This window comes from Podarcis muralis, chromosome 1 (genome assembly GCF_964188315.1).
Source record: "Podarcis muralis chromosome 1, rPodMur119.hap1.1, whole genome shotgun sequence".
Classification (NCBI taxonomy): Eukaryota; Metazoa; Chordata; class Lepidosauria; order Squamata; family Lacertidae; genus Podarcis; species Podarcis muralis.
The window spans coordinates 8,669,245-8,684,951 of record NC_135655.1 but is presented as its reverse complement, the minus strand read 5'-3'; the positions used below and the strand labels follow the sequence as shown (position 1 = coordinate 8,684,951).

General features: G+C 44.7%; 1 protein-coding gene and 1 long non-coding RNA gene across 5 annotated transcripts in view; both read left to right on the top strand.

Annotated features, from left to right (window-relative positions):
• LOC144325941 (uncharacterized) overlaps window positions 1–15,707 on the top strand; it is a 151,706-nt gene that overhangs the window by 120,323 nt on the left and 15,676 nt on the right. The gene's annotated exons all lie outside the window — the stretch shown is intronic.
• Window positions 1–15,707, top strand: part of RTN1 (reticulon 1) — a 126,440-nt gene that overhangs the window by 98,150 nt on the left and 12,583 nt on the right. For all 4 annotated transcript variants that reach the window (XR_013391097.1, XM_028736861.2, XM_028736779.2 and 1 more), the window contains one exon: window positions 13,506–13,713. Coding sequence is in view for 3 of the 4 variants with exons in the window: in XM_028736861.2 (XP_028592694.2) it covers window positions 13,506–13,713 (208 nt within the window). In the remaining variant the exon portion in view is untranslated. The remainder of the gene's footprint in view (window positions 1–13,505; window positions 13,714–15,707) is intronic.

The window sequence follows — 15,707 nt, the reverse complement described above, 5'->3', positions numbered from 1 at the left end:
ACCCTCCCAGGCCAGGTAGGGGGGAAAGGCCTGTAAGTCAGGGAGCAGGTCTTCCAGGGCTCACAGCCAAGATGGTTTGCCGTAAAAGCACACCTCAAGAGGGGGCCAATCCTGGCTTTCTTGCGAATGTGCCTGTTTGATAACATGATTTGCAACACCTTGCAGAGCAATTCATAAGTTACATTTACCTAAAAAAATGTAATGTGCAGAGAGGCTTTATTTTTACCTTTGTCAAGTTATGATGCTCATTTTCCTCACTCTGCAAACCAGATTTCTTCTGGTGGGTTTGTGGGCATGGAGCGTAGATGGGGAACCTGAAGCTATAGAAGGGGAGAGAGTCGATTCACCTTGCAATCCTACCCAATTCACAATTTTTGAAGCAGTACGAGAGACAAAGCACACCCAGGCTTCTTTTTTCCGCCCTGAATTTTTGCAGTGTGGTTCTCCAGCCAAGTAATAGAGGAGGTTGTGCGTAAACATGCACATACCTGTGAAAAACAGCATGCAATACTGCATCATATTAGGGAAAATTGCTCTGCCAAAAAAAAGTATATGTTAAGCAAATTTGCATACGAACATGCGCAGAGGAGAAATTCGCATTGAAATGCTGATGGATCTTCACAAGGGCATTTTTCAAGCAAGATTCGCAGACTGATGTGGAGAACAGACCTGAAGGTTGGAAAAATGAGAAGCTGAAAGTGACAGCTCCGCTCATCCGTACCTGTGGCCCTCCAGATGTTCTTGGCTCTCCCATCAGCACCACAAAACATGTTCAATAGGGAGCGACAGCTCAGAGAGAGATGGAGGGCACCAGGTTCCTCACACCTGGCCTGTATTAATATTACTGGTGGGAATCCAGCAACAACTGGAGGACCGCGTGTTCCCCATCCCTATCTTGCATAGACATAGGTAAAGGTAAAGGGACCCATGGCCATTAGGTCCAGTTGTGACTGACTCTGGGGTTGTGGCGCTCATCTCGCTTTACTGGCTGAGGGAGCTGGCGTAAAGCTTCCGGGTCATGTGGCCAGCATGACTAAGCCGCTTCTGGCGAACCAGAGCAGCACACGAAAACGCCGTTTACCTTCCCGCCAGAGTGGTACCTATTTATCTACTTGCACTTTGATGTGCTTTAGAACTGCTAGGTTGGCAGGAGCAGGGACCGAGCAAGCCCATCACGGGGGATTCGAACCACCAACCTTCTGATTGGCAAGTCCTAGGCTTTGTAGGTTTAACCCACAGCGCCACCCATGTCCTTTGCATAAACATAACGCATAGTTAAACTGTGGCACTCCCTCCCACAGCAGGCAGTGATGGCCACCAACTTGGAGGGCTTTAGAAGAGGATTAATAATAATAATAATAATAATAAATTTTATTTATATCCCGCCCTCCCCAGCCGAAGCCGGGCTCAGGGCGGCTAACAACAATAAAACAGTACAAAAGTACTACATAAACAACATTCTAAAATCATTCATTATAAAATTAGTTAATTCAAGCCACTGGCAACCATTGGGCCAGAGCTCCGCGAAGATTGCCGAAGGAGGGAGTCAGGCTGTGCCCTGGCCAAAGGCCTGGTGGAACAGCTCTGTCTTGCAGGCCCTGCGGAAAGATGTCAAGTCCCGCAGGGCCCTGGTCTCTTGTGACAGAGTGTTCCACCAGATCGGAGCCACAGCCGAAAAGGCCCTGGCTCTAGTTGAGGCCAGCCTAACTTCTCTGTGGCCTGGGATCTCCAAGATGTTTTTATTTGAAGACCGTAAGATTAGACTGATTTCATGGAGAAGAGGACTGTTGATGGCTATTACCCATAAGGGCTGTGCTTGCTTCCACAGTTAGAGGCAGCAATGATTCCGAACAGCGGTTGCTGGACGCCACAGGAGGGGAGAGTTGTTATTGCACTTGAATCCTGCTCCCTGGTTTCCCACAGGTATCTGGTTGGCCCCTGTGAGAACAGGATGCTGGACTGGATGAGTAGTTGGCCTGTTCCAGCAGGACTCTTCTTCTTTTGTTCTTATGGTGGTGCTTCCTTTCCGCCTTTGGTCATTTTATTCATTGGTAATTCTTGCATCCTATTCTGTTCCCTTAGCAAGTCCAGAGCTGCTTACACGGCTTCCCAGGGGTCTCCCCATCCGGGCACTCACAAGGCCAACAGGCTTGGCTTCTTCCATAGTTGACTCTCCCAGCTTTGAGAATTCGGAAAGGTATTTACGGTGTCACGAAAAGTCTGATGTTGGGACTTTGTTGCACAAGACCAGCAGTAAACGTCCGTTGCACAACTTCAGTTTGCTGGTATGTGCTTGAATCCCACCCGTAATAATAATAATACTTCATGCCATCGGAACAGAGCCCTGCTGCAAAGACTGTGCGTTGGTCACCGTGCACTGATCTACACACTTAAAACAAATTCACCCACAGGCGTCTTCCAAAAACCCAACCCAAAACCCATTAAAACCGTGTTTATGGAAGGCGATCTTACTCGGCTACGAGTGATCACCAAAGAAGAAATAATAATAATAATAATAATAATAATAATAATAATAATAATAATAATAATAATTACATTTGTATATATACAGCCTGTCATCCGTAGATCTCAGGGCAGTTCACAACATAAAACTGCAATATAAAAAACACAAAATACGTAATAAAAATAATGATGAAAACAAATAAAATCTCTCTGGAAGCACTGTCTTTATGCTACTATTTGTGTAAAATATTGAGCTTTTACAGAAGGATTCAATGCTAAATACCGTATTTACGCGAATCTAATGCACACCTCGATTTTCAAAACCTTGAAACCAACAAAGTACTTGCTGGCGCCATCAAATCTAATGTGCACCCTCATTTTCACGATGTAATTTGGCCAAAAAGGGTGCACATTACATTCAAGTAAACACGGTAAATGTGTTTATGATTGCTGTTCATAGAATCATAGAGATGGAAGGAACCCCGGGGGTCATCTAGTCCGACCCCCAGCAATGCAGGAATCTCAGCTAAAGCATCCATGATAGATGACCATCCAACCTCTGCTTCAAAACCTCCAAGGAAGGAGAGTCCACAACCTCTTGAAGGAGTCCATTCCACTGTCAAACAGCTCTTAAAGTCAGAAAGCTCTTCCTGGTGTTTATTCAGAATCTCCTTCCTTGTGACTTGAATCCATGAGAAAAGCTGAAGTTTGTGGTTGGCTATTCTATCTCCTTTCAGTCTCCTCTTTTCCTGGCTAAATTCCATACCCAACTCCCTCAACCATTCTTCATAAGGCTTGGTTTCCAGACCCTTGATCATCTTGGTCGCCCTCCTCTACACATGTTCCAGTTTGTCAATAGCCTTCTTAAATTGTGGCGCCCAGAACTGGACACAGTATTCCAAGTTTGATCTGACCACGACAGAATAGAGCGGTACTATTATTTCCCTAAATCAGGACACCATACTTACGTTGATGCAGCCTAGAATAGCTTTCGCTTTTTTTTGCTGCTGCATCACATGTTGACTCATGTTAAGCTTGTGGTCTATTAAGACCCCTACATTCTTTTCACATGTACTACTGGCACGCTAGGTGTCCCCCATCTTATATTTGTGCAGCTGGTTCTTCCTGCCTGAGTGCAGAACCCTACATTTTGTTACCTTATTGTTAGTCAATTGCTCCTCTGCCTTGTGGGCTGTGTTGCCAGAACTTTCCAGCACAGTCTGGAGAGCCAGCATGGTGTAGTGGTTAAGAGTGGTAGTCTCATAATCTGGGGAACCGGGTTCGTGTCTCTGCTCCTCCACATGCAACTGCTGGGTGAACTTGGGCTAGTCACACTTCTTTGAAGTCTCTCAGCCCCACTCACCTCACAGAGTGTTTGTTGTGGGGGAGGAAGGGAAAGGAGAATGTTAGCCGCTTTGAGACTCCTGAAGGGGAGTGAAAGGCGGGATATCAAATCCAAACTCCTCCTCCTCCTCCTCCTCCTCCTCCTCCTCCTCTTCTTCTTCTTCTTCTTCTTGGTTTGTAGCAACTCTTCTTCTGTGCCCTGTGTTTGGCCCTGTTTCTGGGCCCTCTGTGAAATTTCTGCTGTGCCTCTAACCTCCCGTTTCTAAGTAGAAGGGTCTGCCATTTTCTCCATTCCTTCCTATAGGTATCCATCTGTAGATGGGCTAAGTTCCATCTTCCTTGCTTGTTAAAATCATTAAAATGTAGGTGTATTAACTCACCCTCCTCTAGAAATAGGAGGCAGCTGTTTATAAAAGATAAAATGACCATTATTAAAACTCCCCTACTTAGTTCAAGCTCCACCTCAAACTGTGGTTTTCGTTAACCACAGTTGAAGAGCCCACACAATGGTTTGACCTTCCTGCTGTACATGAGACAGAGCAGGGTTTTGTTCGTTTGCTATCATTTTCCTTCGGCTCAGCGCTCAGGTTCGTAAGTTCAGCCTTGTCTCCATGGTGCAACTGCAGCCTCTTAAGGCAGAACAATTCCCCGTCTCCATGACACAACAGCCTCATGAAGAGAAGCCACAGTTCTGTGGCTTCCTAATGGTTTGTGGATTCAGACATAACAGCAAATCCCACTTAAACTGGGTTTGAAAACCAGCTTCAAGCCATGGTTTAATTTCTTGGGTGGCAGCCCTCCCAAGCCATGGTGTATATACAGTGGTACCTCGGTTTATGAACTTAATCAGTTCTGGAAGTCTGTTCTTAAACCGAAACCGTTCTTAAACCGAGGCATACTTTCCCTAATGAGGCCTCCTGCCACCGGTGCCCTTCCACCGTTTGGATTCCGTTCTTAGACCGAGATAAAGTTCGCAAACCGGGACACTACTTCTGGTTTTGCGGAGTTCGTAAACCGAATACAGTGGTACCTCGGGTTAAGAACTTAATTCGTTCTCCAAACTATGGTTTTAGAAACCATGATTTGGCATGATGTCTAAATGTTCCCCAGGAGGGAGGGGCAGTGTTTGTATATTGTATTCTTTTCCAACATATGAGACCCTTTGTAGTAGCCTTTGGGATCCAACCCATTGCCTTTCTAAGAGCACCAAGTTCTTTTGTGCTTGTGATGTGTTTAAAATGGCCGATTCCTCATCAGAATGATGAACAATTCCTCATTTTAGGTGAAGGATTGTGGGTACTGTAGAAATCAGACTTTTTTCCGAAGTATATAGTATGGTGCCTGGTACCTGGTAATATGATGATCCTTCACCTCATGTGTTGCAAGAGGCTGGACGAGATCAGGATGAGGAAGGTGATTTGGTTATGTAGTGCCATCAATGTACGTATCAATAGCAGAAAGCAAACGGGCAGGTCTCTGCCCCATGGAGCTTACAGTGTAAATTTTGCCAATGAGGGTTGGGGGTGGGGTGGGGCAAACAACAACAGTGTTGACTGTGTGTCAGTACCAATACGGGTACTTAAAAACGTGTGTTTTTTTCAGATGTCAGAGTCTCCTGTGAGGTAAATCAGTTCTGGCACCACAACACTGGTCCAAAACAAGGCTTTTTGATATTGCTAAGCACATGTCCAGAAAACCCTGTTGGATGAGCCGAAGGGTCTGTCTGATCCTGAATCTTATTTCCAAGAGTGCTGTTAAGGAAAGGGCTTGAAGGCAGCACAGGAGGTGATATTCATATAGCGATAAATATATATGTATGTACTGCCTCCTAACATGGTTCATTTAGCAATCACAGCTTATGTTAGAGGTGGGGGACCTCAGGGTCAGGGGCAAAATGCAGCCCTGTGGTCCTCTCTGTCTGACTTGTGGGGTGCTCCAAGGCCACGCCCCTTCTCCCCAGGGCACTTGCCTCTGGCCCCGCCCACCACTGCCATGTGCCCATCACATGGTTGCTCAGAAGGGAGTGAAGTTCTTGGGCTGAAAAGCGTTCCCACCCCTGGCTTATGCTGTATCATTTTAGGGAAAGGAAACTTCATTTCTGCACATTTCTTCATTGAGGGGTCTTTAAAATACATTTTTGGGTGTGAAGAATTCAAATCTGTTATTTTGTTATTTACATTTGATGAAGCTGCTTTCAGAAAACCAAGTATTTTTAATTTTACTTTCTGAAAATGATAAATAATGATAAGTAATAGTAATAATAAATATGATAATATAACTGCAAGTACTTGGCAATCGTTTTTTAAGGATTTCTATGCAATTTTATATACACTTAATTTACCAAGCAATACTAAATTGTATTAATTTAACTTAAATATCTTTCGAATTGCCAAGTCATGTTGCAACTTTTTAGCACCCCTCATTTTTGGAATTTGAAAGCTGAAAAATTCCACATGTCCTGTGTTGAGGGCCATCTAATTCTCATTTAAGGTCTTGTAACACAGTGCCATTGCCAGCAAATTTCATAGGTCAATTATGCATTTGGATTAGGAAGGTGCTGTCTTCTGCCATGTCCTTACTCGTCCAGTCTACATCACTGGATAAATCCCAATTTCTACTCTTACAATCAAGGGAGAAAAGCTTCTCTCTATCTACCTTCTCCAGACCCTGAATAATTTTATAAACCTCCCGCATAATCCTTCCCTTCGCCATCCTTTTCATCCAATTCAGAAGTCCTAAATGCTTTAACCTGTCCTCACAGGTAAATTTCTCCAATCCCCTGATCATTTTCTTCACCACTTTCTCTATGGTCCTGTTTTCAAGATTGAGTGACTAAGAGCAATGCATAATGTTGCAAACATAGCTATGGTGATAACCTTTATGATACAGTGGTGCCCCGCAAGACGAATGCCTCGCTAGACGAAAGGGTTTTCCGTTTTTTGAGTCGTTCCGCAAGACGAATTTCCCTATGGGCTTGCTTCGCAAGGCGAAACGTCTTGCGAGTTCTTGCGAGTTTGTTTCCTTTTTCTTAAAGCCACTAAGCCGCTAAGCTGTTAATAGCCGCTAAGCCGCTAATAGCCGTGCTTCGCAAGACAAAAAAACCGCAAGATGAAGAGACTCGCGGAGCGGATTAATTTCGTCTTGCGAGGCACCACTGTACCTGCAGTTTTATTGTACATTCCTTCCCTAACAAGCCATAGCATAGAATTGGACCTTTGTGAAGTTGTCTCTTGTTAACGTTGGTGTTTGTGTTGAACTAGTTGTGGAACACACCACATATTTAAAGCACATGTCTACCAGATTACCCCTATGTTGATGCTGAATGACTGCCAAGGGGTTGTTGAAGTGTTACCTCTCTTTGCAGAAGCCATGCTGCTTCTTTCACAGCAAGGCTTGTTCTTCTTTCATTAGAGACATGTTCAATTAGAGAAAAATCATTACTGGCATTTGTTAAGGATTGAAAATTTCTTATGGACTGTGTGTGAAAGAGAAAATGAACTTGTAATAGTGGAATTTGAAGACTGAAAAAAATACTGGTTTATAGAAGATAGAATAGTTGGATTTTAAGGGATGAATATTATATATAGCTGCAGGACAAAGAGCTGAAAGTCCTTTTGCTCCATTCTATCTTTAGCTTTCCCCTTCTTTCCTTTTTCTCTCCCTTTCCCTTTTTTAAGTTCTGTCATTTTCTTGCTTTTTCTTTCTTTCTGACTTTCTTCTTTTTTAAACTAAGTTTTATCTTAGTATATTGTATTAGATACTTTTTATTGGGTATGTATTTTTATATATCTGTGAGTAAGTATCAATAAATAAGTTAACAAAAAAGAGAGGTTCGTTCTTCTTTAGCTTTAATATTGCTTTCTACTCATTTCTCTGCAAGAGAAGATAGCTTAAACGCTGTGTGTAATTTGCTGGATCCTCTTAGGTTTCTCTTTTTAAAAATGTTTTAAGTGACTACTTGCATATTCTAGTTCAGAAATAAATAATTTCGCACCTGAGCTCTTAGAAACCTTTCTGGTGTATGCTGTCCAGACCCAATGACTTGTGAGTGGGAAATTTGTAAATTACTCTTTGAACTTCATATTTTGGTCCCTTTCTTCAGATGCCCTCCTGAAAGTGGGGGAGGGGGGAGGGAACCATGTTCATGCAGTTTTCTCCTTCTAAAATCTCCTGCATTGAAGACTGATGCATATAAATCATATGGCGTCTCTGCAGTTTCCCTGCCCTAACACTTCATCTACCCCCGTTGACTGGTGCTATTTAAAGATTTTTTATTTATTCTTTGCTTCAGTGTTGTCAGCAATACGCTCTTCAAATTATTTGTTTTGCAAATTATTATTTTTTACTTGTTAGTAGACATTGTTAGAAGGTTCCAGAAAAGAAACGCTGCCTGGCATATAGTATGCATCAAGGAAATGAGATAAGAGGCATTTTTAATGTGATCTGTGCCAATTTTCAGATGTGAATTCAAGTTGCCTCATCTTTTGCTGGTGAATAATGGCCATGACAGTGAGCGACAAGAGACTGTTGCATTGGAAGACAGGGAATCTCTTTACAGTGGTACCTCGGGTTACATACGCTTCAGGTTACATACGCTTCAGGTTACAGACTCCGCTAACCCAGAAATAGTGCTTCAGGTTAAGAACTTTGCTTCAGGATAAGAACAGAAATCGTGCTTCGGCGGTGCGGTGGCAGCAGGAGGCCCCATTAGCCAAAGTGGTACCTCAGATTAAGAATAGTTTCAGGTTAAGAACAGACCTCTGGAACGAATTAAGTACTTAACCCGAGGTACCACTGTACTTTGTTCCGGAGGCCCGTTTCTGGGTTAGCGGAGTCTGTAACCTGAAGCGTATGTAACCTGAGGTACCACTGTATATAGAGTTAGACCATTGGGCCATTTAGCTCAATAATGTCTACACTGACTGGCAGCCACTTTCCAAGTTTACAGACAGCGGACATTCCCAGCCCCACCTGGAGATGCCAACATTTGACCCAGGGCCCTTCTGCATGCAAAGCAGGCGCTCTGACACTGAGCTGCAGCCATTTTGGCCTCAGAGCTGCTGCCACCCCTTGGTCTACATCTTTTGCCAGGTGATGAATCTGCTTGTTTGTGCAGGATCAGTCTCCTAATGAGCCAGCCCTTTCCCTTGTTTTCCAGTAGTGCTGTCAAAAAATGAATCCATAAGTCCATTACATCCATAAGTAAGCGCTTTCATTTATTTCTCCCAAGCAGAGATTTCCGCCCGCCTTAAAAAAAGCAAGAACCGTAAATCCACTGTGGATCTTGCATAGTGGCTCACTGTGAATGCGATTCACTTCCCTTAGAACAGTGTTTCCCAACCTTGGGCCTCCAGCTGTTTTTGAACTACAATTCCCATCATCCCTGACCACTGGTCTTGCTAGCTAGGGATGATGGGAGTTGCAGTCCAAAAACAGCTGGAGGCCCAAGGTTGGGAAACACTGCCTTAGAAGGCCATGCCTGAACTTCTGCTGGTGCAATGGGGCTTCCTACCGCCTCTCTTCTGGCTTGAAAGCCAACAGAAACATGTGGCATACGTCAGGCTGTGGTTGATCTAGCTCAGAAGCATCTGCCCTGACAAGTAGCAGATCTTTAGGGGTATCAGACAGGAGTATTTCCCAGCTGCATTTAGGAATGCCAGATACTCAACATGAACATAAGAAGAGTTCACTGGATCAGACCAGTGGCCCATTTCATCCAGAATTCTGTTCTCACAGTGATGCCTTGGACCCTTTGCATGCAAGACACATGTTTTCCCTGTGAGCTGCAGACCTCCTCCTGGCAAGGGTGTTGGTAACCATCTGGAGGACCAGCTCAGAGCAGAAAACAACCAAGAGCAGGCAACAGAATGTTGTAGTGAGTAACGGGGAGCAGGTCTGTCTTCAGATTCAGGACCCTGGACAGCTCTTGGGGACTGCAGAGGTTGGTCACAAAAGCTTTTCGGCTTTGATTTTTTAAAAAGTCTCCGGCTTAAGCAGAGAATCATAGAATTGGAAAGGACCACAAGGGTCTTCTTTTGCCCAAAGGAATCTTTTGCCCAATGAGGGACTCAAACCCACATCCTTAGATTAAGATCCAGTGAGCGGATGGCGCTGTGGGTTAAACCACAGAGCCTAGGGCTTGCCGATTAGAAGGCTGGCGGTTCGAATCCCCGCGACGGGATGAGCTCCCGTTGTTCAGTCCCTGCTCCTGCCAACCTAGCAGTTCCAAAGCACGTCAAAGTGCAAGTAGATAAATAGGTAACGCTCCGGTGGGAAGGTAAACGGTGTTTCCGTGCACTGCTCTGGTTCGCCAGAAGTGGCTTAGTCCTGCTGGCCACATGACCCGGAAGCTGTACGCCGGCTCCCTTGGCCAATAAAGTGAGATGAGCGCTGCAACCCCAGAGTCAGCCATATATATATGCCAGTGCATATATTCAATTAATAATAATAATAATAATAATAATAATAATAATAATAATAATAATACAGAATCAGCATGTAAAGACCTCATGGTCCTGGCCTCGAAGGATTTAATGACAGAACTCTGACTAGATTAGACATGGAAGTTTTACCCGAAGTCAAATCCAAAACAAATTTGTGGTGAAACATTTGAGAAATTTCGAAGTAAGGCAAAACTGTTTTAAGACCAGTCAGGTTTTCCATGGGTGGCAGCAGCTAGCACACCATGAATTTGTCACTGAATTTTGCCACGTTTTCCTAAAGCAAAACCCAATTTGGCTAATTTGGCATTTCCTCCATGGACAAACCTCTGAGGAATTTCAGGGGAAGATGAAAAGAGTCTTTAATCAGACTAGGAAATTTTCCCTGGGGAATTCTAGGCGCCGCTGGTCTTCCCTGAGTCAGAGACACTAAGGAAATAAAAGAGGGAGATGAAGCAAGGCAAAAAAAAAAAAAATGAAAGAAGGTAGATGACAACAAACTCTTTACATGGAGAAATTGCCAGCATCAATAAGAAATTCTTCAGTCCCTACACAGGGATAGATGCTTGAGGCGTACAAAAGCTATTCATTATTCATTCATTTGGCTGGCAGATGATGTCAGCAGCTTCTCCCTCCCAATCTTCTGTGCATACACCTCCCAGCCACAAGTTTTGATTCCTTGTCGGATCTTTGCTGATACACCTGAATTAACAGTCACCCCTTTCTTCTCTTCCTTCAAACAAACGCACGCCATATCCCCCCTCCCACTTCAAAGAGGGAAAGGCATCTTCAGAAGAAAGGGGGAAGTGTCAACGATAAGATGGAAAACGGGAGCTTCTGAGTCAAAATAAATGCTAACGGATCATTATATAATTAGCCAAGAATTCTGACAGCGGGTGGTGGGAAGATCTGTGCGTTGCTGTGTCATCTGGGTAGGCAGATGTTTAAAAGCTGGGCTATTCGAGACGCTTTTGTGAGCTGAGTGGTAGATTTCCTGCATTGGACCAAGAATGCAGCTCTTCATCTGTCCTCAGAATTCACCAAGCCACACTGCACAGTGTCCCCAAATGTTTTTGCATGTGCCCTTCGATTCTTGCTTGTCTATATACCGTGTTTTTCACTTTATAAGGCGCAGCAGACCACAAGACACACCTAGTTTTTGGAGGAGGAAAACAAGAAAAAATATATTCTGAATCCCAGAAGCCAGAACAGCGAAAGCAGTGATCCCTCTTGCTGTTCTGGCTTCTGTGATAGCTGCGCAGCCTGCATTTGCTCCATAAGACGCACACACATTTCCCCTTACTTTTTAGGAGGGAAAAAGTGAGTCTCATAGAGCAAAAAATACGGTATGTAGAAACCAATCTGCTCTGCGTGAGTACAGGGAACCAGGCACAGGGCCTTTTTGGTGGTGGCGCCCTCCCTGTGGAATGACCTCCTATCAGATGTCAAGGAAATAAACAACTCTCTGACTTTTAGAAGAACTCTGAAGGCAGCCCTGCATTGGGAAATTTAAAATGTGTGATGTTTTACTGTGGTTTTATAATTTTCTGGAAGCCGCCCAGAGTGGCTGGGGAAACCCAGTCACATGGGTAGCATATAAATAAGTAGTTGTAGTAGTTGTAATTCCTAAGTAAACTCATTATTCAATTGCCACCTGAGGCTTACAAGGAGCAGGGGTTGTTTGGTGGTGGCTCTCTTATTGTGGAATTCACTGGGGAGTTGCTCTAATTTAATTTGCAACAGATTGGTTCACAATAAACTTTTGTATTGCTAGGGCTTTTAAATCTTTCTCTTATTGCTCCATTTTAAAATTAATAATATGAATTACAAAAGCAGCAGCAACAACATTTTATAGCTGTTGAGATTTGGGCATATTTTAGATTTTTGTTTTAAACTTTTACAGTTACCTGAGATTCATGTATGCTACCTTGTGGGTCTGTTTGGATCAAAAGGGGATAGGAATCGAAAGCCCATTCAGCAGATACTCACATGTCCATTTTGTGCTTAATAGCTTGGGGAAAACTCTGGGAAAGGCTGCACTTTGTAACTCTCAGCTTGTGATGAGCCCTGCAAAGCCCTGGCAAGACCTGGTGCTGCCAACTACCAGGCGAAAGTTTCCAATATTTTCCAAGAGCAGTCTTAACTAGCCTTTAGCTTACAGGATAGGGACAGGGCTATAGGAGAAGCAGTTCTCCAAGCATGTTGGAATTATATTCCTGCTGGTAATTTGTGTTGCAGAAGGGCTTGTTCCCTGAACAGAGAGGAGTAGTTTGTGTAGGCAAGTGGGGAGCACCCTTTAAAAAAAGCCACATTTCCCCTGCTCTCCAGCTCTCTCTTCAATTCAGACCAAAATATCTAGAGTTGAAGCTCTGGGGCTGGCTGGAGCCTGGATGATACCTCGCACATCAGCTGCTAGACAGGGAGGCTGACCAGCCTAAACAAAGCCCCTCTGGTCTCTTCAGGGCTTCCTCTGTTCTCACTGACGTCCTCTTTGGACTTACCAGTCCCCTTGATGATGATTCTATTTATTTGTTTCCCGGCATGGCACTTATATGCAGTTGCGCATGAGCCGAACGAGTGTAAGTGTGTGTGATACCTGTCTATAGAGACACTTGTCCAGAGCAAGTGTGGCTGGAAACACTCCAATTCATCAGACTAACCACCTAACCCCAGCAAAACAAGTGCACCTTAAGCCCATCGATAAGGGCAAAGGGTTAAAGAAGGGGTAGGCAACCTAAGGCCCATGGGCCACAAGCGGCCCACAGGGGTCATTTAACCAGCCCACGAGCCTCCCCTGAACCGAGCCACTCACTTGGCGAGTCCCTGCGCACTGCGCTAAACTGGCACAGCACAGCGCGGGGACTCGCTTCTGTGGCGCTGGAAATCACGTCTGTACATGCGCAGATGGTGAAAAGCGTGTCTGCGCAGACACAGATGCCGGAAATCGCAGGCGCGATCCAGGGATCTTCGCTGGAGTGAACCGGCCCAGGCGAGGTAAACCTTGCCGACCCCTGGGTTAAAGGCATTTTGGCAACCAGTAAACTTCACTGAATGAATTTCAATGGACTTAGCCAGCCTGGCTTTGCTAGGCTGGGCTGTTCGGCTCTGTTTACACAACTGTAATTATTTACTCCAGTTGCAACTTTGCCAAAGAGCTCATTACTCTTGTATTTGCAGTGGCAGGCTTCGTTGTCACCATTCCAGAGTCTGGTTTTAACGATTTGCCTTCCCTCTCCGCCCCGCTCTTTCTCTTCCCAGCTATTGACCTGTTATACTGGCGTGACATCAAGCAGACAGGCATCATGTTTGGGAGTGTCCTGCTGTTGCTCTTCTCCCTGACCCAGTTCAGCGTCGTCAGCGTGATTGCGTACCTGGCCCTAGCGGCTCTCTCCGCCACCATCAGCTTCAGAATCTACAAGTCAGTCCTACAGGCTGTGCAGAAAACCGATGAAGGCCACCCATTCAAGTGAGTGCTCTGCAATTATTACCCAGGGCACTTAATTTTGCCAGCAAAACTATTGGCAAAACCTATTTGGTGTTTCGCAACTTTCTGACTAGTTGCAGGACCTTAGCCAGACCTAGCAGAGTACACGCAGAATCCACGGAAGCAATTGGCGACTTGGCTGCAGACAGGATAGACGAAGCAGGAACCAGGAACTTGTAGTTAGGTGTTTATTATATTCAGTGGACTATTTACAGGAACAGAACACGTATCTTTTGCTAGCTCTCTCTCACATGACTCACAACTCCTACACTGACACACAGAACTCTGAACCTCTGAACTCATGAATTAACACATTCCAGTCAGTAGGCCATTAATTATCACTTCCTTGAGAGAGCTTGACCAATTAGGGAGCTGTCTCCATGCCTCTGTTATCACCAGGCAGACTTACTCCTTCAGATTGCCTTCTGGCTGTCTGCCAAACCTTAATTGATTCTGTGTGAGTAGCTGCACGTATTCAGATTCACAACAACAACAACAACAAATTGCCACTGCGACTTCCCCACACCCTGCTTGCTAAATACAGGTGTCTGGACACCACTGCCTGGTGGGAAGCAACACCTGAGGCCTGCCTCCTGGATCTGTGGGGCTGCTTGCCTTGTGTCATTTCATGAGCATGTGGTTCTTGGTGTATATGTTTTGCTTTGAGCATGCTAACAGAAAAGCAGGGCAGCAAAGCTGCTAAATGCATAGTAGCTCCTGCACAAGTTTGCAGACAACCAAGCAATGCAAGAACTGGACAGATTATCAAGGCTGTTACTCCCCATGGACCCAATTTCCACCTTCTTACCTGCACCTTTCCCCTCCTCTTAATGTCCTCTTCCTGTTCCTCAAGGCCAACTCTTGAGGAGGCAAGTGGGCAAGGTGCTTCTGTCGAGGAAGCAACAGTGGCTGGTCAGGATTCTCCAGATAGGGAAGGGCTGAGGGGTGGTGTTCAAAGGAGGTAGTGTATCAGGGATCTGAGAGACACGAAAGGATCAGGAAATGCACCATTAGAGTTTATAGAAAGGCTGTGGGTAAAGATAAAGGTAAGGTAAAGGACCCCTGGATGGTTGAGTCCAGTCAAAGGCGACTATGGGGTTGCAGCGCTCATCTCACTTTCAGGCTGAGGGAGCCGGCGTTTGTCCACAGACAGCTTTCCGGGTCATGTGGCCAGCAGGACTAAACCACTTCTGCTGCAACAGGACACCGTGATGAGTGCCAGAATGCACGGAAACAGTGTTTGCCTTCCTGCTGCAACAGTAACTATCTACTTGCACTGGTGTGCTTTCAAACCGCTAGGTTGGCAGAAGCTGGGACAGAGCAATGGGAGCTCACCCCGTTGCGCGGATTCGAACCGCTGACATTCCGATCGGCAAACCCAAGAGGCTCAGTGGTTTAGACCACAGCGCCACCTGCTGTGGGTAGGTTCTGGCGGTTGGAGAACGCAAGACAATAGGCTTTTGGTCTGGAGGAACAGTGAGGCGGTGATTTGGGTCCAGTGGGAGATGGGGCACGGGGGCAACTTCAGGTTGTGGCAGATTTGCAGTTCTCAAAACAGTTTGCAAACCAAAACACAAGTTATCCTTCATAAATCATTATCCAAATTTTGCAATGCATTTCCCCAACCAGAAATGTATGTGAAAAAATCATATATTAGGGGGAAGTCTGTGTACAAATGTATATATATTAGAATGCATTTTCTGTTATTTTCACCATTAGGAAAAATTGCTTGCACAAACGTATTTAGTATGTTAATGTTGTGTTTTGAAGCAGGGTAGTAATTTTTTCTTTATTTTATTTAATCTTTTTGTAAACCGCTTTGAAGGTTTTTTTTTTTAAAAAAAACCATCAAGCGGTGTATAAATTTAATGAAATAAACAATAACTTTTTAAAACATGCATGTTAGGCAAAATTGTGTACCTTAGGAGAAAACCCCAATAAGATGTTGGAAAATTAATTATGTGGAAATGTGGTGA